Here is a 25,329-nt window from a genome sequence, read left to right on the forward strand (position 1 = left end):
CTCACTGCCCTCCACGTACATAGTCCTGGCGTGGAGAGTAGTGAGTATTTCCGCAGCTGTCCTCCAGCTTGTAAGCAGCGCATGATGTCCCTGTCATGCACTGCTTACAAGCATTAAGCAGCTGCTGGCAAGATGCTGCGAGGGAGTGCAGAAAGGAAGTGCAATGTTTTTTGTTGTTTTTTTATGTTTTTCTGATGGGGTCATGCATACCAGGATGGGGATGGGAGCCAATCATACCAGGATAAGGATGGAGCCATGCATACCAGTACGGGGATGGGGGCCAATCATACCAGGATAAGGATGAGGCCATACATACCAGTAAAGGGATGGGGACCAATCATACCAGAATAACAATGGGGCCATTCATACCAAGAATGAGATGGGGACCCTGCATACCAGGATAGGGATGAGGGGGACCATTCCTACTAGGATAGGGACGAGGTGGCCATGCCTACCAGGCTAGGGATAAGGAGGACATGACTACCAGGATAAGGATGGGGGGTGCCATGTATACCAGGATAGGGATGAGGGGGCCATGCACACTAGGATGGGGATGAGAGGGGCCATGCACTCAAGGATAAAGATGAGGTGGCCCATGCACACCAGGATGGGGAAACTTGGGCCATGCATACCAGGATGGGGGGGCAATGTACACCAGGATGGGGATGAGGGGGGGGGGCCATACATTCCAGAATAAGGATAATGGAGCCCATGCACACCCGTATGGGGATGAGGGTGTCATGAATACCAGGATGGGGGGCCATGCACACCAGGATGGGGATGAGGGTGCCATGTAAACCACCAGAATGGGGATGAGGGGACCATATATACCAAGATAGGGGATATTAAGTACAGAATTGACCACATTTTTTGCTTCAATTTTTTTTTCCTAATTTCCTCCTCTAAAACCTAGGTGCGTCTTATGGTTCAGTATGTCTTATAGTCCAAAAATACAGTATGTATGATCTTCAAAGCACTGGTGTAGATCTGATAATGCCAAAATATGGTCATTGTATGGGGGTAATATCAGTTCTAGTACAGAGGTTTTGGTTAATGATCAATATGGCGGTATTATGACCCAGGACCGGACTGGGCCAAAAATGCAGCCCTGCCACACAAATCCCACCAGCTCACATACTATAGCACGTCCCACTCCAGATCAGTGGATTTTTATAGTTACTCCAGGGGTTTGTTTGTTTTTTCAGCGCTGGAGTGGCACTTTAAGTGTAAGCCCCCTAGCCCCAGTGATATCCTCAACCTCCAGGATCTTCCCTGCTTTTCAGCCCCACTTCAGCCCCATGGTGCCATTTTGTAAGCGCAGCTTCTGACAGCGGGAAGTCAGACGTTTCATCACAACCTCTTAATACAAGGCTACGAGAGCCAGAACGAGGCTCTCATAGACTTGTACTGAAAAGTGACCTGTTCGCAGCTCTAGTTTTTCATGGAACGATGCAAACAGGTCACTTTTCACAGGAGACGAACCGGAGCAATGCTGGAAAACAATTAAGGCAGTGGAAGGTGAGTATGAGACAGGGGGCAGCGGACTTACATTTAAAGTATCACTCCATTGGTGCGATAAAAAAAAAATGCTACAGTGGTGCTTTAAAGGAGCCACATGTGAATGGCGCCGCAGTGCGCAGGATCGACCACAAATCTATTTACATGGTACTCTTCAGAGCTCCGGTTCTCAGGATTATGGGGATTCCAGCAATTGGCAAGTTATCCCATATCCAGAGGAAGACCCTCTCACCTCACCCCAGAGCACGAGCATATCATTAACTCTGAAACTGAAAATAAAGATTAAACAACAACCACAAGACGGATTTCATCAACCCATGTATCATTTTAATCAGTATAACGGTGCCGACCTGACACTGTCAGTAGGTTACTCAGCACAGGTTCCCTTTAGTTATGCCATTTACTTCACACGGGATACGCTGGGGTTGACGTGTATCCACTACACGGGACACGCTGAGGCCGACATGTATCCAACATACACAACACGCCAGGGCCGATGTGTATCCACCACATGGGATATGGCGTGGCCGACAAGTATCCACCACACGGGGATACGCCGGGTCTGAAGTGTATCCACCACATGGGAATATGCTGGGTAAAACGTGTATCCACCACATGGGACATGCCGGGGCTAAAGTGTAGCACCATACGGGATATGCCGGGACCAACGAGTATCCACCACATGGCATACGCTGGGGCCGATGAGTGTCCACCACATGGGATACGCCGGGGCTGACGAGTATTCACTGAACGGGATACACCAGGGCCGACGAGTATCAACCACACGGGATACGACAGGGTTGATGAGTATCCACCACACGGGATAGGCCGGGGCCCGACGAGTATCCACCACATGGGATACGGCAGGGTCAACAAGTATCCACCACACGGGGATACGCCGGGTCTGAAGTGTATACACTACATGGGGATACGCCGGGTTGGACGTGTATACACCACACAGGGATACGCCGGGTCCAAAGTGCATCCACCACACGGCAATATGCTGGGTAAAACGTGTATCCACCACATGGGACATGCCGGGGCCAACGTGTAGCCACCATACGGGATACGCCGGGACCGACGAGTATCGACCACATGGCATACGCCGGGGCCGACGAGTTTCCACCACATGGGATGCGCCGGGGCTGACGAGTATTCACCGAACGGGATACGCCGGGGCCGACGAGTATCCACCACACGGGATACGACGGGGCCGATGAGTATCCACCACACGGGATACGCCGAAGCCCAACGAGTATCCACCACATGGGATACGGCGGGGTCGACAAGTACCCACCACACGGGGATACGCTGGGTCTGAAGTGTGTGCACAACACGGGGATACGCCGGGTCGGACGTGTATACACCACACGGGGATACGCCATGTCCGACGTGTATCAACCACACTTGGTACACTGGGACTGATATATATATACATTACATATGTGATATTTGACAGTGGAGTTGGAGCGCCCCCACACCGCCGCAGGGCCGAGGGGTGCCCGGAGCCGGGCCTCTAGGTCTCAGTCCTGGGGTTGTCACGGTGGCTAGACCCGGTCCGTGGCCCTGTCTGTCAGTGGGGGACGTCCGGTGCAATAAGTGATGTTGTAGCGGTGCAGTTGTGGGGTGCAGGTCGCGGTAAATAACGAGGACACCAGGTTGCAGTCTCTTTACCTCTTTACTGAAGCTCTCTGGGTCCTCAGTCCGGAATACGGCTCACCAGGCTGCGCAAGTCCGGCCGGTCCAATGGCACTTCCAGAGCTCTCCTTGCAGGTGGAAATCGGTGCCTTCCTTCTAGCGCTATGTGTTGCAGTCCTTCCCTGCTGTGCTTACGGAAAGTACCCCACAACTGTTGTGTCTGTTTCTCGTGTTCCCTCACAACAACTTAATTCGCAATGATCTTTCTCGTCCCTCCAGATACTATGGTAGGAACGCACCCGTATGACGGGGAGGCTCGGAGATCTTCCGGGACTCTATCTGCGCCCCTCTCCTGTTGGTACCCCCCTTTGCCTTCCTGGGTGATGCGTGAGACAGTCCGCCTCAAGCTAACTGCCCTGCCGTAGGTCTGAGGTATGGCTTGAAACTCTTTACCTCCTCGGCGTTCCGGCCACCGGTAGTGCGCCTCAGTAAGGTGCTGCCTCTTTCAGCACAACCCTCACTGGTATCTCCTTTCTCTTGATTTCGTTTCTCACTCAGCACAATCTATCTCGCTTCTTAGTCCTTCCTTGGGCACCGCCGCTATGCTGAGCAGGCACGGTCCCTTTACGTTCTTTCCATGCCAAGCCTCTGCCAGGATCCCACCCCTGGCAGAGACCCTACAGTCTCTCCCTTCACAACACCCTCTGCCACCAGGTGTTGCTCCGTTCAATCCCGTCAGCGTTCTCTCTAACTTCCTGCCTGACCCCCAGTTTACCCACTATGGTGGGGAGTGGCCTAATGAATAGCACCCTTAGCTCCCCCCGGAGGCCCAGCTGTGAAATGTCTTGGTGACTGTGATACCTGCTCAGAGAACTCCTTCCGTGCCATCGAACGCAGCATGGCCCCCCTTAGTGGCTGAACCATGCTACTGCAACGACCAGGACTCTGGGGCGCTGCAGAATTATCGGCAGTAAATTCTTACTACATGATATAGAAATATCCATATTATAAAGAAAACATAAAATTTGTCAAATTCCCACCATCACTTTTCTCTTGAGGAGTTGGATCAACAACCTGCCAGCCATCATATCCTTCAGGAAGATCAAGTCGATTCATCCAGGCTTCAACCCAACAGTGGAAGTTCCTTCATAGAAAAGTGACAAAAATTTCTTGTCAAGTGAGCTAAACGCTTTTTTCTCTTTGTCTATCTACGAAACCACTATCATTAAATATTAGGCATGTTCAGTTATAATGGTAATCTTAACCACATACTGTAAAGTAGCTGTGATAATTATTCTAAAGCAATTTCATATATTGTTTGCCAACTCAACATCTTACCAGACCATATCTTTTAGCTTATTCTGTTTCTTCATTTCAGCATCAAAGTACTGTTCAATCACCAAATTTTTGTTAGTATCATGTGCTGAATTGTAGTTGGTGATAACCCGAGCTGGGATACCGAGACACCTTAGCACTGAAATACAACAAAAATGAATTTAACTTAACTCCCACTTTTCTCTCTTCTTTTATTCTCATTTTTCTCACCTGAACAAGCAACTGCAGCAAAAACCCAACACTGCCCATATCGCACTGCCTGACATCTAAACTTTTTCCAACGTCGCAGGATGTCCACACTGCCGATCCAGAACATGGGACTTACGCCATCTCCATAGTAGTTGTCCCAGCGCCCATATAGGACCCCTTTGTCATCATTACAATTCACCTAAAGGAACATAAGCAAATCTCAAAAATATCAACATACTGAGAAAGACAAATAATGCCCTTTACCATAAAAGGAACAGCCCATTGAAAATCAGTTAAAGGAGTCAAGTGAAACGGGCACAGGCTTTTCTTTGAGGACTATCCAAATTTCAGATATGTTTTAATTTCTTTCAGTTATTTAACTATGTATGCTAATTTCATAATTGCTAGAATTCATAAACTCACCATTGCACTAATAACACGGCTAATATACACAGGGTCATTCCGCTGGGTACAGTCAGTGGTAGAATCTTCCATAAATTTGGGGTTGTTGTCTAAAACCTCAAGAGCAGCTTCCAGTATACCATCTTCAAACTAATAGGAACCAAAAAAAGTACCAAATTAAGAAAATGTGGGCATTATCAAAGATTTAAAAAAGCACTCTTCCCATCAAAGTTTTTAAGTTTTTCTCCTCTTAATATATTGCAATCCTCTATATATAATTGCCTAAGGGGTACTTCCGTCTGTTTGTCTGTAACTTCCGTAACGGAAATCCCAGGTCGCTGATTGGTCGCGGCCGGCCGCGACCAATCAGCGAGATTGGGGCGGGATTTAAACACCGCTTCACTTTTTACTATTGATGCTGCCTATGCATCATCAATAGTAAAAATATAGAATTATAAAAATAATAAAAAAACCACTAAAACATTATATTCTCACCTTTCCGAAGTCCGCCGCAGCCTTTCCCGCTCCGGTCCCAAGAATGTATTGCGGCAATGACTCAAGATCACGTAGCGGTCTCGCGAGATGATGACGTAGCAGTCTCGCAAGATGATGACGTAGCGGTCTCGCGAGACCGCTACATGATCACGTGTTATTGCCGCAAGGCATTCCTGGGAACGGAGCGTCGCGAGGAGCATCGGTAAAGGCCTTGGCAGGATTCGGGGGCCGACGGAAGGTGAGTATATAACTATTTTTTATTTTAATTGTTTTTTTTAACAGGGATATGGTGCCCACATTGCTATATACTACGTGACTGTTATATACTGCATGGGCTGTGTTATATACTATGTGGCTGTGCAATATACTACATGGCTGTGTTGTATACTGCGTGGGCTGTGCTATATACTATGTGGCTGTGCAATATACTGCATGGGCTGTGCTATATACTACGTGACTGTTATATACTGCGTGGGCTGTGTTATATACTGCGTGCCCTGTGTTATATACTACATGGGGTGTGTTATATACTATGTGCCTGTGCAATATACTATGTGGCTGTGTTATATACTGAGTGGGCTGTGCTTTATACTATGTGGCTGTGCTATATACTGCGTGGGCTGTGCTATATACTACGTGACTGTGTTATATACTGCGTGGGCTGTGTTATATACTATGTGGCTGTGCAATATACTATGTGGCTGTGTTGTATACTGCGTGGGCTGTGCTATATACTATGTGGCTGTGCAATATACTGCATGGGCTGTGCTATATACTACGTGACTGTTATATACTGCGTGGGCTGTGTTATATACTGCATGCCCTGTGTTATATACTACATGGGATGTGTTATATACTATGTGGCTGTGCAATATACTACGTGGCTGTGCAATATACTATGTGGCTGTGTTATATTCTTTGTGGGCTGTGCTATGTACTAGGTGCCTGTGCAATATACTGCGTGGGCTGTGCTATATACTATGTTACTGTGTTATATACTGCGTGCCCTATGTAATATACTACATGGGGTGTGTTATATACTATGTGGCTGTGCAACATACTACAAGGCTGTGTTATATTCTGCGTGGGCTGTGTTATAAACTGTGTGTGCTGTGCTATATACTACGTGGCTGTGCAATATACTACGTGGCTATGCTATATACTATGTGGCTGTGTTATGTACTACGTGGGCTGTGTTACATACTGCGTGGCCTGTGTTATATACTACGTTGGCTGTGCTATATACTATGTGGCTGTGTTATATACTGCGTGGGCTGTGCTATATACTATGTGGCTGTGCAATATACTGAATGGGCTGTGCTATATACTACGTGACTGTTATATACTGTGTGGGCTGTGTTATATACTGCATGCCCTGTGTTATATACTACATGGGGTGTGTTATATACTATGTGGCTGTGCAATATACTACGTGGCTGTGTTATATACTGCGTGGGCTGTGCTATATACTACGTGCCTGTGCAATATACTACGTGCCTATGCAATATACTACGTGCCTGTGCAATATACTATGTGGCTGTGTTATATACTTTGTGAGCTGTGCTATATACTAGGTGCCTGTGCAATATACTGCGTGGGCTGTGCTATATACTACGTGACTGTGTTATATACTGCATGCCCTGTGTTATATACTACGTGAGGTGTGTTATATACTATGTGGCTGTGCAACATACTACGTGGCTGTGTTATATACTGCTTGGGCTGTGTTATATACTGCATGGGCTGTGCTACATACCATGTGGCTGTGCAATATACTACGTGGCTATGCTATATACTATGTGGCTGTGTAATGTACTACGTGGGCTGTGTTATATACTGCGTGGCCTGTGTTATATACTACGTGAGGTGTGTTATATACTATGTGGCTGTGCAACATACTACGTGGCTGTGTTATATACTGCTTGGGCTGTGTTATATACTGTGTGGGCTGTGCTACATACCATGTGGCTGTGCAATATACTACGTGGCTATGCTATATACTACGTGGCTGTGTAATGTACTATGTGGGCTGTGTTATATACTACGTGGGCTGTGCTATATACTATGTGGCTGTGTTATATACTGCATGGGCTGTGCTATATACTACATGCTTGTGCAATATACTACGTGGCTGTGTTATATACTGCGTGGGCTGTGCAATATACTATGTGGCTATGCTATATACTATGTGGTCTGTGTTATGTACTACGTGACCTGTGTTATATACTGTGTGGCCTGTGTTATATACTACGAGGGCTGTGCTATATACTATGTGGCTGTGTTATATACTGCGTGGGCTGTGCTATGTACTACGTGACCTGTGTTATATACTATGTGCCTGTGCTATATACTAAGTGGCTGTGTTATATACTACATGGGCTGTGTTATATACTGCGTGGGCTGTGTTACAGTACGTGGCTATGCAATATACTACATGGCTGTGCAATATACTACGTGGCTATGCTATATACTACGTGGTCTGTGTTATGTACTACGTGGCCTGTTTTATATACTGCGTGGCCTGTGTTATCTACTACATGTCTGTGCAATATACTACGTGGCTATTCTATATACTGCATGGGCTGTGTTATATACTATGTGGCTGTGCAATATACTACATGGCTATGCTATATACTATGTGGCTGTGCATTCTAGAATACCCGATGCATTAGAATCGGGCCACCATCTAGTCATATTATATAGCACTGTGTACATACAATTGCTCATTCCTCATTTTCCCCTTCTATCCAGTTAATTATTTTCTTTTCTCTGCTCTATGTAGAAGCAGGAAGTCTCTTGTCCCTGTCAGGTCCCCCGTACCCTCCAATCCAGCAGCATTAAGCTATGTGTGATTAAACTCCCTCCCTAACAATCCCTGTATAACATAATTCAGTTAAATAAATGCTTTAAAAAAGCATTTATAACCTCCACTTTCCCAATGCCAATGAGGGTTTTGATTGTAGCATCAAAAATAGAACATAGAAGCAGATAGCCATAAAATACAAAATTTTATTGGAAACAATGTAAAAACAACTCATTAAGAATAGAATAGATAATTTAAAAAGTGGGGATAAGACTATACAAAAAAGACCAAACCACTTAGCAAGGGAATGAATTTATGCTGATAAGGAAATACATGGTTTTAATATAAATAGATATAAGTCATAGCAAGGGTTATTAAGTGAGAAGAAAAAGGTAGTGAGAGCCAAAAGAAGGCTTCTCAAAATGTTGCTTAAACCCTAAAAAAATTAGAATAAAAAACAGTATGCAAGATGGCAGTTGTTCACAAATATGTACCGTATATATTCACAGGTGAAAAATCCACAATAGAGGGGCCTTTAGGAAAATCCAATAATGTGAACCATATCAAAGATAAAGGAGGTTTGCAAAGAGTAGGAGACCAAGTGGCCCAGTAAATAAATAAATAAATAAAATAATGTATCGTAAATTGTAACGCAGACCCGATATGGAGTGGCCCCCAATTAAGGGGATAGATCAAACATTGCAAGAAGGCATACTGAATCATTACCTGCGAGTGGTGGTAGCGCCCCCTACCCCCTAGGGTTTTGATTAGTCTATGGGGCATTAGTCAGCCCTATTTTCTTGTTATCATGTCCCTGTGGGCGTGATAACGTAATTTCCACGAGCTGCGTCACTGTCACTCGTGCAATCTGCACAGCCGCTCATTGCAGCAGTGTCACTGCGTCTATGGAGTCGGGTGTACGTCAACCTGTGACTATTAGGATGTTCAAGGTCTAAATCTATTGTGTTGATTATATACACTCACCGGCCACTTTATTAGGTACACCATGCTAGTAACGGGTTGGACCCCTTTTGCCTTCAGAACTGCCTCAATTCTTCGGGGCATAAATTCAACAAGGTGCTGGAAGCATTCCTCAGAGATTTTGGTCCATATTGACATGATGGCATCACACAGTTGCCGCAGATTTGTCGGCTGCACATCCCAAAGATGCTCCATACAAGGCAGGATGGATCCATGCTTTCATGTTGTTTACGGCAAATTCTGACCCTACCATCCGAATGTCGCAGCAGAAATCGAGACTCATCAGACCAAGCAACGTTTTTCCAATCTTCTACTGTCCAATTTCGATGAGCTTGTACAAATTGTAGCCTCAGTTTCCTGTTCTTAGCTGAAAGGAGTGGTACCCGGTGTGGTCTTCTGCTGCTGTAGCCCATCTGCCTCAAAGTTCGACGCACTGTGCGTTCAGAGATGCTCTTAGGCCTACCTTGGCTGTAACGGGTGGCGATTTGAGTCACTGTTGCCTTTCTATCAGCTCGAACCAGTCTGCCCATTCTCCTCTGACCTCTGGCATCAACAAGGCATTTCCACCCACAGAACTGCCGCTCACTGGATTTTTTTTCTTTTTCGGACCATTCTCTGTAAACCCTAGAGATGGTTGTGCGTGAAAATCCCAGTAGATCAGCAGTTTCTGAAATACTCAGACCAGCCCTTCTGGCACCAACAACCATGCCACGTTCAAAGGCACTCAAATCACCTTTCTTCCCCATACTGATGCTCGGTTTGAACTGCAGGAGATTGTCTTGACCATGTCTACATGCCTAAATGCACTGAGTGGCCGCCATGTGATTGGCTGATTAGAAATTAAGTGTTAACAAGAAGTTGGACAGGTGTACCTAATAAAGTGGCCAGTGAGTGTATATACGGTCCAGATTGTGGAACTTGTATACTAATATCTGGTCATTTTTTGTAATATATATGATAGGTACTTGGTCTTTAAGCACATAGTGCATTTGCTTTTGTGAGTTTTATTATCATCACTAATTTTATCTACGGCCAATTGTAGGGTATTTAGGGTTACCGATGCAGAGCAGGGGTGCCATACCCGTCCTCAGCTATCTGCTTTAGCAAGGCTGGTTGTCAAAAATGGGTGCAGCTTTTTTTAATTATTTATTTAAATAATTAAAAAATATGGTGTGGGGACCCCTCTATTCTTGATAACCAGCCTTGCTAGCACTGACAGCTGAGGGTTGCAGCAGCCCCAAGCTGTCAGTTTTGCCTGGTTGGCTACCAAAAACAGGGGAACCAACACCATTTTTTGAAAATTATTTATTTATAGCACTGGCGCAGGCTGATGAATACTTTCATCAGCTGCGCCTGCTCTCGCTGTTATTAGCAGCAGCAGGCGTCGGCTGATGGGAGCAGTAGTCCCATCAGCCGACCCCAGTAACCGGAGATAAACTTTTCATCTCTGATCACAGCTGCGGGCTCACGCTGTCATCTGACAGTGTGGGAACTGCGGCTCTCTGACCAGCAGTAATGATTACCGCTAATCAGAAGCAGTGTTTACCCCACAGTCATACACATTACAGTGTGACAAATACCGGTATTTGGGGGGCCGAACCCGAACAGTAACACAGACTTACTGGTGAAGTCCATGTTCGGTGTCCATGCCCAAACAGTAGGTGTTCGGTACGGGCGCCGAACTTTACTGTTCTCTAGAATAGACACTTTTAGATATCATACTATTGTAGGATGAGGTTTCGTCTGTGTTAGTAGGGTATCAAGCCAAGTACCAATAGGAATAGTTTCTACCTACTATTTAGATTGATAAATAGTTTTCTACAATGATGCTGTTAGTTTTTTGTGGGGATTTGTTGTTGTTGAGTCCTTTCTAAATTTATGAAAAAAAAGTACATTTTTAGGGTCTATTTTTGTCCTTTGGTTGTTGGGTACTATATGGGACCAATGTAATGCACTCCCCATAGGCCACCATACAGTATAATGCTCTCCACATGGGCCTCCGTACTGTACAATGCACTCCCCATAGGCCTCCATATAGTATGATGCACTCTCCATAAAACTGCATATAGTATAATGCACTTCCCATAGGCCTCAATATAGTATAATGCACTCCCCATATACCTCCATATAGTATAATGCACTACTTGCCTGTATCTAATCTCAGCATGTTACTCTAAGCGTATCTAAGAGCACATGTGATACACTGCACATATCTAACCACAACTTATGATACAGTAAGCAGCACCAGCTAACAGAATAGGTGCTGCCGGCCGTCCTCGGTCATGCTGTACTTGTCAGTATCACTGGCAGTCACCAACAAAATGGCTGTGATCCTAAACTTCATCCTCTCTTATCTTTTTACAAAAATACCCAGAAGGGGAGGAGGGGAGACATCACACACATGTGAGCAGATCCCGTCCACATTTACTGCAGTCGTAATGTGAGCTAGCAGTACACTTGGTTTTCATGGCAATTTTCAGTAGCTGTTACCCCTAGTGGTTCAAAGAGGAAATACCAAGTCTTAAAATTAGTTTTCATATTTTACTTCATTAAAAACAAATTATGTTTTTTTTTTTTTTTTTTATTAAAACATTAATACTTTACATTTTTTCAATTATTGATGAGCTCCGCAAAGGGGGTGGGGGAGTTCCTGTAAATCTTAACGATAAAAGGGGTCACATAAGGTTACAAAACATGTCCTTTCTTCTAGAAATACTGCCACTCTTGTCTGTAGGCTATGTCTGGTATTTCTGCTTAGGAAGCAAACACATCTTCCATACAGCACCAGTCTGTGGGTTATAGACGATTGGTTGAATAGTTTAATTATTTCTTATCCAGACGTTACTTTGGAAAAGATTAAAAAAAAGATTTGCCAAGGTCTGTAAACGTAAATCTACTGTATATTTGTGCCAATACATCTTACACCAATAATCACAAAAGAGTTCTTTTAAGCACCTCCTGACAAAAGAGGCGCTATTTCAAGGAGAAATCAACCATGTGTTTTTAATCTAATACAACCCGATTTAACACTGAAAGTAGCCACAGTGTACACAGCTTAGAACAAGTCACTTCTCACAAGTGTGATTGATACAACTATGTCCTTCTTTATAAGACTTGCTACAAGCAATCTGTAGTTGGACGGTAAACAGGAAACTGCATACTTTGTTTTTGGAAGAAATGTTATGCTTTGAATGATTGGAGTGAATGAAGCCCACAAACATAAGTGTGTATATAGAAAATTGCATCGTATACCCTCAAACTTAAAATACAAGCTTCATCTCATAGAGGAAATATTATCAGAAGGAATAAGCTCTATGTGGTTCCTCCGCTTGTCCAAGACCTTTTATGGCATAAAATAAAAGTCTTGTCTTAACATGGCAAGACACCAACATTCGGTGTTCGTGCTGCACTTCCACTTGATACGTGTCCTGAAAAAACTCTGAGTACACCACGAAGGGCAGACATGGAAAGTGGCTGCATGTGTAGGGGAGATAAGACGTCTAGGGAGGGGGTACAGCAGAGGACCTAGTGATAAGTCACACAGCTTATACACAACGTCTGCTTAGTGTCATTGCACAGCAGCGTCCATATTACACAAAGATAAGACATGATGCCAATGTATTGCGGGCACACGAGAGCCTCTTGTATCATGAGACCCTGCATGACATTGGGAACTTATTATTGCTTTATTTCTGTCTAAGACAAAGGACATTCGGTGTGAAAGAAAGTTTGAGAAATCTTTAAGGTTTTTTTTTTAAACCAAGGGAAAAATCTGCTTTAGCACGTCCTTGAATATTCTCAAGGGAACCTGTCATCTGATTTATACTGCCCAAACTGCGGGTAGCATGAATCAGAGCCTGGCTGCAGGTTTGCAAGCAGGTATATCCTCCTGTGAAATTCTCCAGCATTTTAGAGAAAATATAGTCAGAAGATCCTGACTGGTTTCTTAGTATGGGAAAGTGACCCCAGACTAGTCCAACGGTCCACGGCCGAAGCATCTATGAAAAACATACCTAGCTGTAATCGTGCAGCCAGGCTCGGAGTCAAGGTGCAGTTTGAGTGTCGTGAATGAGGCGATAGGTTCACTTTAACTAGAGATGATGGTTTCATCATCACAATGGAAAAACTGAATCATAGATTAAAAAAACAACATTATACATAATACACATTAAAGTGTAGTTCTGGGGCACTCTTTTATTTTTACTATGGGCTTAAGAACTAACAGGAAGTCAGTTGCTACCTACCTGCCTCTCCCTGCTGACACTTCAAGAGAGCAGTGACTTTTCTTTTGGTCTGCACCATTAACTCAACGTGCTGGCTGATGTCATGCTGACTGACAGCCGGTTCCCCACTGCCTAACTGCAGGAAGCGGCTGTCAGTCAGCATAAAGTCACACCCCATCAACAGTAGACGGAAGAAGAGGTGCTCTGTTGACATGGAGCAGCTGAATCACCAGCATTAACAGTCTCTGACTGATCTGAAATGGCGCCGCTTAGAACAGGCAGTATTAAGCACTCACCTGTAACTTTTTAGGCCCATAGGAAAAAAAAAAATCCCGGACAACCTCTTTGACTTTTTCATGAACCACTTTGAACTTGAAAGCTGCATCAGAATCCCATTCAAAACATGCAGATGAACTATACTTGCAATGGAGGGCTGGGTCATCTGAAGGACTGTCATGCTAGTACTACAGCCACTAACTTCTAAGGGTCCTAGATGCTGATTCCTAACTAATCAAACACTGTTGTTTAACCTAATTTGGTGGCATATTCATGATATGTGATGTCATAACTTAATAGGTTTGTGAGAAGTGTCCATACTTCCACCTTTTTATTGTTTCAAGTTTAATCTATAATCGAAAATTATTAAGCAGTATTGTGATGAGTCCTTAATTAAAAAAAATAATTGTACCTGTAGCTCCAATCTAAATCTGTGTCTCTATGGTTACCGATTTGCATACAAAGCTGATCTAGGCATACTCCCTTCCATCTGTCCCTTACCTCTTACTAACGTAGGCAGTGAAAAAGTAAGAGGTAAATGGAAGCATGTTTGTCTGTAGCATCGGACTAGATAGAGCTTGTTTGAAAGCTAATGAGAAACATATCTACATAGGAGCTGTAGACACAACATTTTGGTCCTAATTTAAAAAAAAAACAAAACTCCATTTGGACATCAGAATACAAATGGTCGTGAAAGTGGACATAAAATAAGGTAATAAAAAATGCACCTGTCCAAAGTTCCAAGGAACAGTGGTGATCAAGTCTTTGTTGCCCTGGAAGATGATCCCGTGCTGTGTTACAACGTATTCTTTCCGCTCCTCCTCATTCTCCATGTACACAGAATCCTCTGAGAATAGGAGACAGTTACACACTTAATGGAGGTTTGTGCACTTAGACATTAGTCAGGGATTAATTATAATACCAGGATTAAGATACTCAAAGGAAGTAGTAGATGTGTGGACCCTAGACAACATCCAATCCTAATGTCTGTGCCAATATGCTCAGCTAACACACTGTGAAAGACACATCTAAGATTTCCTTCTTTGTTAGGACTTGTTGGATTGTGCAGGAGACTTCTGTTTTATTTTACGAGCCAGCTCTGCTGATACGGTGCAAAAACATGCCGAAAGGGGCAAAGATATTCCATTCTCAGTGTTCGCTACTATTCATTTTAAAAAATTTTAAAGCCTTTTTATTTCATGATAATTATTATGGTCTTTGCCAGGGGGCATGGCTTGCACGGTAATAATGCCAAGCAGCCTAAAGACATGCCCCCAAAGAATCATGTGAGCTAGACCCCCTTGCCAAATAAAAAAAATAGCAACAAATAAAAAGGTCCATGTCTCCAAAACCACAAGGCGGATATAAAATGAAAAACAACTCAATAACCACCATACTTAGGGGAGCATCGGGAATAAAATACTGGCTATTACCTGCAGAAAGGTTCTTCTTATTTTTAAAGAGAAGTGTCTGAGCTGGTTCCAGAGGGGCTCATATCTATGGACTTTGTTAGACAAAGTCACTATGAGCCCCTTTTGTAAACCACTTTCATCTACAGCTATGGCTGTCCAAGCCTAATGGTTCCTTGCATCTGTTCATGTTAATCTGGTGCTGATGTCAGTCGTTGCCTTTATTTTTATTTTATTCCTGCTACTCCCTTGTATATATTTTTTTAAATAAATCCGTCTTATAGTTCCGGAGACATTGTCTTTCTTGTTTAGTGCTAATTTTCCTGATCTCTTCCAAGGGGGTGTGGCTTACAGAATAATTGGGGGCGTGTCTTTTGACCACTTTGCATTATTACACCGTGAGCCACACACCCTAGTAAAGATCATAAAAATTAGGACTACATAAAATTGCCCATATTACTGGATCCATAAGGTAAATTTGCCAACAACGAAAAAAACTCCAGAATACTCAGTGGGAATAACATAAAATCAATGTAGAAGCAATGAATAAGAAGCTGTAAGAAGTTCAGTTTCAGCTTTGGCCACTGGCTACCATTTGACAGGTATAAAGTTTAAGATGGTGCAATAACTGTGCCTATGGCTTTTCAGCCTCCTCATAGGTGCTACCAGCTTACACCTTATCCCGGCTCTAATGTTCCAGCATACAGTACCTGCACATTGTAAGCCTGTGGTTCCCAAAGTGCATGTTTTGTGTAATAATTATGGAATGATTTCTGAGCAATATTTTCATTCACATACCTGGGCACCAAGGGTTAAAAAGGAGATAGAATTCCCCAAGGTTGCAACTGTTCTCCTCAATTCCAGTGGAAGTCTCCAGGGAGAGGGCATACTTTCCAATCCGGGAATCAGGAGGAGAGATAACAGACAGAACAAGGTTTTCACCATCAACACTGCTTATTGTGGAGCTCCATTCACCTTCCTGCAAGGCATCTGTCACTTTAAAGTGAGCTTCGGTGCCAAAGTCTTCAGAGGGACAAGGACCTAAGAAGGGACAAAAAGTGGTCATTTCAATGCCAATCACTAGGCTCAGTGTTCTTGTGCCAACTACATCGGCATTACTCCTCGGGTTAGTGATTGGCTGCAGAGGTCATGGGCATTGTAGCAGTGATGTCATCGCTATAGCCCATCAACAAAGACTAGGAGCAGCAGAGAGCTGGTGCAAGTAAATCTGAGTAACTGAGCTCTTTCAACAATAGCAAGTTAATCAGCGTTAAAAACCATCATTTAATTTTATTTATTGTTTTACTTTGCAGGACAATCCTTTTAATTCTAGTTATATTAGCTATAGGATGCAGGGAGATGGTCTGATTTTTAATATGCAATTTACACAAAATTAATGAACTCTAGTACAGAGGTGTCAAACTGCATTCCTCGAGGGCCGCCAACAGGTCATGTTTTCAGGATTTCCTTGTATTGCACAGGTGATAATTTAATTACCTGCACAGAATGATTCCAGCACCTTGTGGAATGCTAAGGAAATCCTGAAAACATGACCTGTTGGCGGCCCTCTAGGAATGCAGTTTGACACCTCTGCTCTAGTAGGTATATCTATCTTATCTTTCCATTTTTTTAATCTGCTTCTTTAGTACCTATTCATTGTTTGGTCATTCTTTTCTGACAATGAAAAATCAATAGAAACCTAGTAGAAAAGTGCTTACCCCTGTGTGAACAGAGTCTAATGTAGAGCAGGCCCCGGGAAAGGGTAAAAGATCTGACCTGCAGTTCTCAAATACAGTATTTCAGAGTGACTGTCACCTCTTAGGGTTTGTTCACATGTAGTGTTTGACTTTTTTTCCAGTACTTTTTTCCTTGGAATAAAAGCTGTTTTTCAGCAACATCAAATTGAATGACATTTCTAAAATCTCATTCACGCAGACATTTTTTTGTTCTGTGTTCTTGACCTCTGGTAGGGTTTTAACAACCGCAGCACGTCAATTTGGTCAATGTTTTTACTATTGAGATCAAAATGACTTAGCACTAAAAAAAAACACATTAAATATAATAACAACAAGGTGATATCTGCCTGCGTTTTTCTTGCAGAAAGAAAAAAACGTTAAGGAGGTTTCACCTTTTACAGATGTGGTCAGATGTATTTGTGGACTACATACATAGCAATGATGATCTATTATGATTGCCTCTTGGAACAGTAGGACTCGGGTAATATAGGAAGGCAGGAGAACACACGCCCCGAGGCTTCCCTGCCAATAAACAACGGACAGTCTGATGGAAGTCTGTCGTCTAACCATGATTGGCAGAAAGGAAACTGAGGTTATGAAGAAAGCTGGGGTCTTCTACTCCTGCCTCTGACTCAGAGGACAGCACAATGTGTCTTTTTCTATTTCCTGACATTGTATGAAGGCACTGGGAACAGAACTATGCAATGGAAACAACAAGGTCATAAACCGCCCTTTTATGCACACATTCATTAAGACATATGTGCACAGATACATCAGCTAAAACAGTCAGGAACCATAATGAGCAAGTCCCAAATGACTCGAATTCCACCTAAATGTGGAAGAAATTCTCTGCAATAGTAAATGCCCTACTTTCTCAGTCTAGCTGTGTGCTACTTCTTCATATCCAGGTAATATCAGAACTGAAAGTGTTAATGTGTGATAAAATGCATTTAATTAATTCCAGCAAGGCTACGGCAGATGGCAAATAAGTGGGCAGAAACAGATGCATAAAGCAACCAGGAATTCAGGTTCCCTAGTAACAAACCTCTCCATGTAATCATGTAAAATAGAGATAGTCATGTTCTCTGTCACCAGCAAATAATAGAAGGCTAAATGTCAGATAATTCACCACCTGACTTGTCATGGAGAGAGTCGAGTTATTAGTAGCAAAGTATCTATGATGGGTCCGCAGCTACCTGTTTGAGCAATAAGAGACAACTGATCCACTCCTTCTTCATAACCCCTTGGAGAAAACTGCAGCTTGATTTCAAAAGCCTGACCTCTACGAACAATCAGTTTCGTACATCCAGCATCTGCGGTGTGATGGTCCCGGTTATTGGTGCCGCAGTCAAAGTCACAGTTCTCTAGTATCAGAGCTGCAAGAGAACAGAACATTGTTAAAACATTACATGAAGCTGAGAAGGGACACCAGCTTACGTCGCCAATGGGGCTCATTTCACTATCCAATTTTCAGTATTTGGAGAAAACCCATATAATCATGTTAAGGACATGCAAACTCCAGTTGGATCTCAGTCATATTCATGCCAAGTCAACACTGCCCCAGATCTTCCCAATAATGTACAACCGATGTCGAAGAGAAGAGATGCAAAAGGAGGCTTGTGGCTGCACACTATATTAAAGGGGCATTCCCATCTCCAAGATCCTATCCCAATATGTAGTAGGTGTAATAATAATAATAATTTTAGGAAATACCTCCAATTAGAAACGTAGTGTAGTTTTTCTCATTCGCTTTGTCTCTTTCCTCATGTGCAGGCAACTAGCTAACTGTCATTATGTGAGTGGTTGTAAGTATGGATACCTAAGGTCCTGCAATGCCTGCACATGAGGAAAGAGACATAGCAAATCAGAAAAAATATACTACATTTCTAATTGGATGTATTTGCTAATATTATTATTAGTACACTTACTAAATATTGGCATATGATCTTGGAGATGGAAATACCCTTTTAAGAAAACATCAATAAGCCTTATCCTTCAAGGAATAGTAAAGTCTTCTTGTTTCCAACGTGTTTCGAGATAGTATTGATCTCTTCACCAATGCAATTTTGAAATGCATTGATAAAATAAAGACTCTCAATACAGCATAACAAGCTGGGCAGGTAGGGGAATAAGGATGTGGTTACTTTTTTGTGGGAAGCATTATGTGAGTATGCACCATTAAACTCAGGGTTGCCCTATGAGGCACTTTTGGCGTTTCGAGCTTGGCTCTAGTATTCTTCAATAATTTAGAATGTACTGCCCCCAATTAATTGAAGCATATACCCAATTGCAATTCATTAGATACAGCAGATGAGAAAAAAAAAACATCTTAGGAAAAATATACAGTGTTACCCAGTAGTTAGAGGCCAAGTCAAAATTGGAAATACTCAAATTGAAGAACTGAATTGTGACAAAGGGAACATCCTATGGAAGTACATCATTTAAAGTCACTGAATCTGCAGGGCTGTGAGTGAAATTTTATGTACCGTTTGCACTGGGTGAGGCTGATACACTTGAACCAGTAGTAGACAGAGGAGTCTGCATACTTTTGGCTATGAAGTACAGAATAGGTCATGAAGGATGGGCCATTTAACCAGAACATCAGTATTTTGGTGTGAGTAAGTATAATGTGACACGGGGCGGTAGCAGTCGGTGAGGTACTCATCTCTTACGCCCTGGCACATTACATGAAGGTGGGGAAAGGTGAAGAAACGCGCCAATGATACCCCCTGGGTTAGTGTTTTCTAGAGTCTGTCCAGGAACAACAGAGATTACTAAGCAATGTGAGTTTATACATTTCTATGTGCTGCCAGTTCTACGAGCAGACACTGTGGTGACTACTTCTGGATAATCTCTTCAAGAGTTGAAGCAATCGATGCCAAGTTTATTACCCCCTTCGAAAACTATAATCCAGGTTAATGGACCTCTTTGAATACAGATGGTGTGTGAGAGGAGAGGAGACAGCTTCTGCTGCTGCGGCAGCAGTTCCAAGCTCACTTCCACTGCCATACACACCCATATTCCATACAGACTTGGACACAGAGTTTGGGATTAGTTAGTGTTACGGTAAAATAGTTTTCCAATATGTCATCCCTCAGCAGGAGGATCAGAGCTAGAACTGTACAGACATGGTCTGAACACTGCACCAAGTCACAATGCCTCCAAACATTACCATACCTAGCAACCCTACATTAGGGGCATAGCTTTAGGGGGTGCAGAATAAGCAGTTTCATCTGGTCCCTAAAAGGACCCCAAACCTTCTCTGCCAGATATGATGCCACCAGTATTATGAATGACAGGTGGGGGCCTGGAGGCTCCTGTTACCCCTCCATGCTGCTGTACAGCATTAGCATAGAAATCCTGCAGTCAAACTTTGGCTTTATAGTCACAGTGTCTGAATTTACAGCACACAGTGTTCCAGTTTAAATCGTACGGCACAGCTGCAGCACTTAGGATAATTATGTGAATTTATTGATAATTTGGATGTAACTATGTCTACTATTTGAATGTTCTGCTAATTCAGACATCACAAAAGCTTAGTCACAGGGACAGGAGATTTACCAGCATTCAGGTATCTGAGCTATTTCTGGTATTGTCATTATTTATCGTCGATACATTGTCACAATTTGGAATCTGTTCCATCAGTTCCAGAATGTATCCGACTTTGCTTGCTGCTAGTCCAGATATTAGACGTGTGATCCAGAAGCTAAACTGCATCTTCTAATGGACAACCCATACAATTTCCATTTCAGCTCCCATAGAATTTGTCACAGAGCTCTTACATTCCTTTCTGACAAATCTGTGTCATCATACATTGATATTTGTCATTCATGAACTATAACAACTGAATGACAACCACTGTGGAGGCTGTAATGCCATGAGCAGTTGTCAGAGAAAGGGATTAAGCAACTAGAACTAAGAAATGGATCAAGGACCTTAAGGGTTTGTGCAAAGATACAAGTTATCACCTATCCTGATTCTTGGGGTTCTGACTGCTGGGACCTCCACCGACTCTGAGAACAATGTTCAGCAGGGGTTAAGCAAGAGCACCTTATCTCTGTTCTTTGGTCTAGGGATAGTGGATTACAGCTATTGGATATATTCAATAATATGGGGGTCACCTGACAGCCGATTTTGGATTTCGATATTCATCCTCTACTGAGATTGTAGTCCGGCATGGTGTTATTTTGCCTTCCGTGTTGAAAAAACATGCCCATTCAGCCGATGTGTGGAATCTCAGTGAAGTACTGTAGGCTGACATATTTCGTGCATATGGGCAGCTTTACATTTACTTTACGTTGTACATAAAGAAGATAGTTTTTTTTAATATTGTGACCAGTTTTATTATTTATATATGATCTATGTCATCAATTATCTTTTGTTCCTCTATACTGCCCCAGTCACCGCTAATAATTCAGGGACTGAGTGGTGCTTTTCTAGAGAGACTTTGCACAGAGTAAACATTTGTACTCATGAAATGTTTGCTCGTTGGAATTAAGAGTCATTGCAACATTTATCACTCAGACAAACATCCAGTCCAGTTAATAAAACACAGACCACTGCAATGTATGGCCTCACTAAGTAAACTATGAAGAAATGATGGAATAGGCAAAGAGGAATGACCTTGTACAGTGCGTGACAACATACCACATGCAACACGCTTACTTGACCACTGTCAAGCCATGTCCACTGTCATTAGTCACGTGAGTCTTTGGTCCTTACAAAAATATGTGTTTCGATGTCATTTGTTTTAGTTGAATGTGAATTCAGCTTGGGAAGGCCAAACAAAAAGTAAAAGATGAATATAACACAGCTATAATATATTAACATTTTCCAAAACAGTAGAACAAGCACAAAAATCTGTTAAACATGCTACTACAATCGTAATGTCCATGCACGACTAGTAATACATCTGCCAACAATGCATGGTGGTTGTAGGACATGTTTTGGGTTTTTAAAAGGATTGGTCACTGAGCAACTCATGATTTGTCCCTGCCTCACTGCCACTCAAGAGGTTTCTGTCATCCATACTGCAAGGTTCATGGTTTTCATATATGGATGTCTAGACTGATGTCAGATACGAGGCTGGTCAGTTGCACATGGAGGGAAAGAATCTTTAGACTCGCGAATGCACTTGTGACAAAAGTTTCCAAGTCTCAGAGACTCGAGAGGAACACTTCACTATTAATGCATTCCTTGCTTGACACTTTTGAGGCTTATTCTTCAACCATTTTTTAATCACATATTAGAAAAAAATTATCTCATTATATTAATGCATATATGCTAAAGGGAAAAAGACAACAAGGAGCAGACAGGGACCATGAAAAAAGGCATAAGAATTATCCCTTCAAATGATGGTCAGTGTGGTATAGTATTCTACGGGTGCATGTCCTCTAATGTTGGCTTCCATCCACATAGTTATAGTCCTTCTATAGGGTGCCACCGTAAACAAGCTATAATAAGAATTGCAGTGGTCATAATTCTCCCCACAATCATCACTTTGTGATTTGTAAACCACAACTGATCCCAGGCTTGCAGATCCAGCCTCCTTGGCATAGCGCTATACCATCTGTTATCTCTTTGGACTGGGTCCTATCTTGTATCACATTCTTCTGTGGTGTTGAGATGGTTGAGAAGTTTTCCATTATGGCCACTGTTGTTATTGTGTTTGCTGAAAGGAATTTTAATGCAAGGAGTTTCTCATATTTATTTTAAAGGGAACATCAAAGAAGCTTTTATGCTCATATGTTCTATTCCCCTTGGCAAATCTGTAGCTGCATTCCCCAGATCTGACATTGTTATATAGAAAAGCTAATACAGCTATATACATCTTGCTGGCAGTATAAAAAAAAAAAAATAGCACACAAAAGGTCATGCAGAATCATAAAATCATGCTAGGTTTTATGGAGCAGTGCAAAATACATAGGTTTACAGAAAAAGCTATATATAAATATAAATGAAGCTGTAAAATGGTTAAAGCACCACTGCAGAGTTTTTCTTTTCATTACAGCGCCGGAGTTGTGCCACTCATGTAAGTTCCCTGCCCTTCGTCTGATGCTTACCAGCCTCAGACTTCATCTGTTATAGGCCCTGCTCAGATTTGCAGTTTGGGACCTGACAGATCGCTCCAGTGTTTGGAACGTGAGCCGGAAGTCACAACTCAATGTTAGTCTGTAAGCCAGAACAAGACCAGACCAAGGCTCTCATAGACTTACATTGAGAGCTTGTGACCATTACCTCTGACTTTTGGTCAGTCAGAAGTTGAGGTCACAAGATGGTGGGGGCAGGACCAGAGCAGTGTAGGGAACAGCTGAAGATATCAGTGTGACTATAATACTAGGGTCAGGGAACCTAGATTAGAAGTATCACTTCAGTGCTGAAATAAAAAAAAACCCAGCTGGGGTGTTTAAACATAAACAGTGGCATACTTACCTTAAAGCACCCCCTTGGATCCAGTGCAGGCCGCTTTGGCAGTCTCTGTTGACATCTGCCCCTGTTTGAAAGTCACAACACCAGGCTACAGCTGTCAACTGACTAATAGGATGTTATATGATGTTCTCCCAATTATGCACCCATCTAGTCACATGACTACTGCAGCCAATTACATAGAAGCCTGCACTGGATCAGTGGGTATCCTGGATGGTATATGTGCCTCCTTTTTAATTTTTAATCAATCCATGCACAAATAAATAAATAACCATTGGACAAACCCTTTAATACTGATTCAAATTGAACCTTAAAGCGAACCTATCAGCGGGATTTTGTTCAGCAAACTACAGACACTGATAGGTTGGTGTTGTTAAACTGATTAAAATGATACCTGGGGTGAAGAAATCAGTCTTGTGGTTCTTGTGAAATTAGTTAGATGTTTTCAGTTAATGATATGCCCATGCTCTGGGGTGGGACTGTAGGCAGAGTCTTATCTTCCTACTCCAAGCCAGAGAAACCAAGGAAAGACCTGCTGATTAAACAAGAACCACAAGACGGATTTCTTCACCCCAGGTATCATTTTAATCAGTTTAACAATACCAACCTGGCAATGTCTGTAGTTTACTGAGCAAAATCCTGCTGACAGGTTCGCTTTAAAGGAATGTGCTGACATCTTATATTAGTAAGTCACTAATAAAATGCTATTAATTCATGAGTTTAGACTACTGCAAATATCACAGGAGTATGAGAATTGACTTCCAGTGAGAGAACTATCTGACTAGCCATTTACTAAGCCTCATACACTCCCATGGACAATGAATGGAGTGGGGGTTGAGTATGTGAACCTTGTTCCACTGAAGATGGGGCTCTGTAGAGCATGGTTCCCAGGATCCAGAGTCCATTTCTCGGGATCATTAGTGGTTCCACTGGTCAGATCCCCTACGATCAGTAACTTATCCCCTATGAAGAAGATAGGAGATATCTTTTGATTCTGAGTACAATCTTTTAAAAACCCATTCCAGCTGAAGGGGTTTAAAATGCATCAATGTGTGTAAGATTCACTTAAAATAATATTTGATCTATGGCTGCAATAGTAGTATTAGTATTTGCACCTTATGCTCTATATGTTTTGTACCATTTTTTAAGTTGTCTTTCTTTTTCTTTTTTTAAAGTCTTTTTCAATTTGTCCTGAATAACTTTGCTTATCCAAATTTTTAGAAAGATTCACGAAATGCAACTCTTTTTAATGTTGCATTATTTTTACGCAGCTCATTGCAATCCCTGTCTGGAACATGGAATCTGGTAGATTTTTTAAATTTGCCAAACTTAATATTTTAAAGGATTTCGCACTTCAAATTCTCAAAAATGGTTAAAGACAAAACATACAGAGCTTTTTTAAATTTGAGATCAAATTCATGAACTACATGCACCATTTTGATGAAAAAAATGTCAGCAAATGCCAAAAATAAAATTGTAAATCACTCAAGCCCTGTATGTTTGATATAAATTTGTCTGTGAACAAAAGCAAGATATCCAAATACTGTAAAGTATACGACAAAAAAAAACTTGTACAGTGGAAGAGAAATGTAACTGTATAAGGTATAGACCAACATTATATGTTTGGAACAAACTGAAAAAATAAACCAACATCTTTTGTTAGAACTCGAGTTAAAAAATTTGACTAGACATACATACAGTGCCTACAAGTAGTATTCAACCCCCTGCAGATTTAGCAGGTTTAATAAGATGCAAATAAGTTAGAGCCTTCAAACTTCAAACAAGAGCAGGATTTATTAACAGATGCATAAATCTTACAAACCAAAAAGTTTTGTTGCTCAGTTAAATTTTTATAAATTTTAAACATAAAAGTGTGGGTCAATTATTATTCAACCCCT

At 42.3% G+C, this 25,329-nt stretch overlaps 1 protein-coding gene across 1 annotated transcript in view; it reads right to left on the minus strand.

The window, feature by feature from the left end:
- The window catches only part of TGM2 (transglutaminase 2), a 69,534-nt gene that overhangs the window by 40,316 nt on the left and 3,889 nt on the right, over positions 1-25,329 (minus strand). The window contains exons 2-8 of the mRNA XM_077251618.1: positions 18,202-18,381; positions 16,068-16,310; positions 14,589-14,707; positions 5,104-5,232; positions 4,702-4,879; positions 4,495-4,630; positions 4,197-4,300 (exon numbers count right to left, since the gene is read on the minus strand). Of these exons, the coding sequence (XP_077107733.1) occupies positions 4,197-4,300; positions 4,495-4,630; positions 4,702-4,879; positions 5,104-5,232; positions 14,589-14,707; positions 16,068-16,310; positions 18,202-18,381 (1,089 nt within the window). The remainder of the gene's footprint in view (positions 1-4,196; positions 4,301-4,494; positions 4,631-4,701; positions 4,880-5,103; positions 5,233-14,588; positions 14,708-16,067; positions 16,311-18,201; positions 18,382-25,329) is intronic.

Source organism: Ranitomeya variabilis, chromosome 4 (genome assembly GCF_051348905.1).
Source record: "Ranitomeya variabilis isolate aRanVar5 chromosome 4, aRanVar5.hap1, whole genome shotgun sequence".
NCBI classification, from domain to species: domain Eukaryota; kingdom Metazoa; phylum Chordata; class Amphibia; order Anura; family Dendrobatidae; genus Ranitomeya; species Ranitomeya variabilis.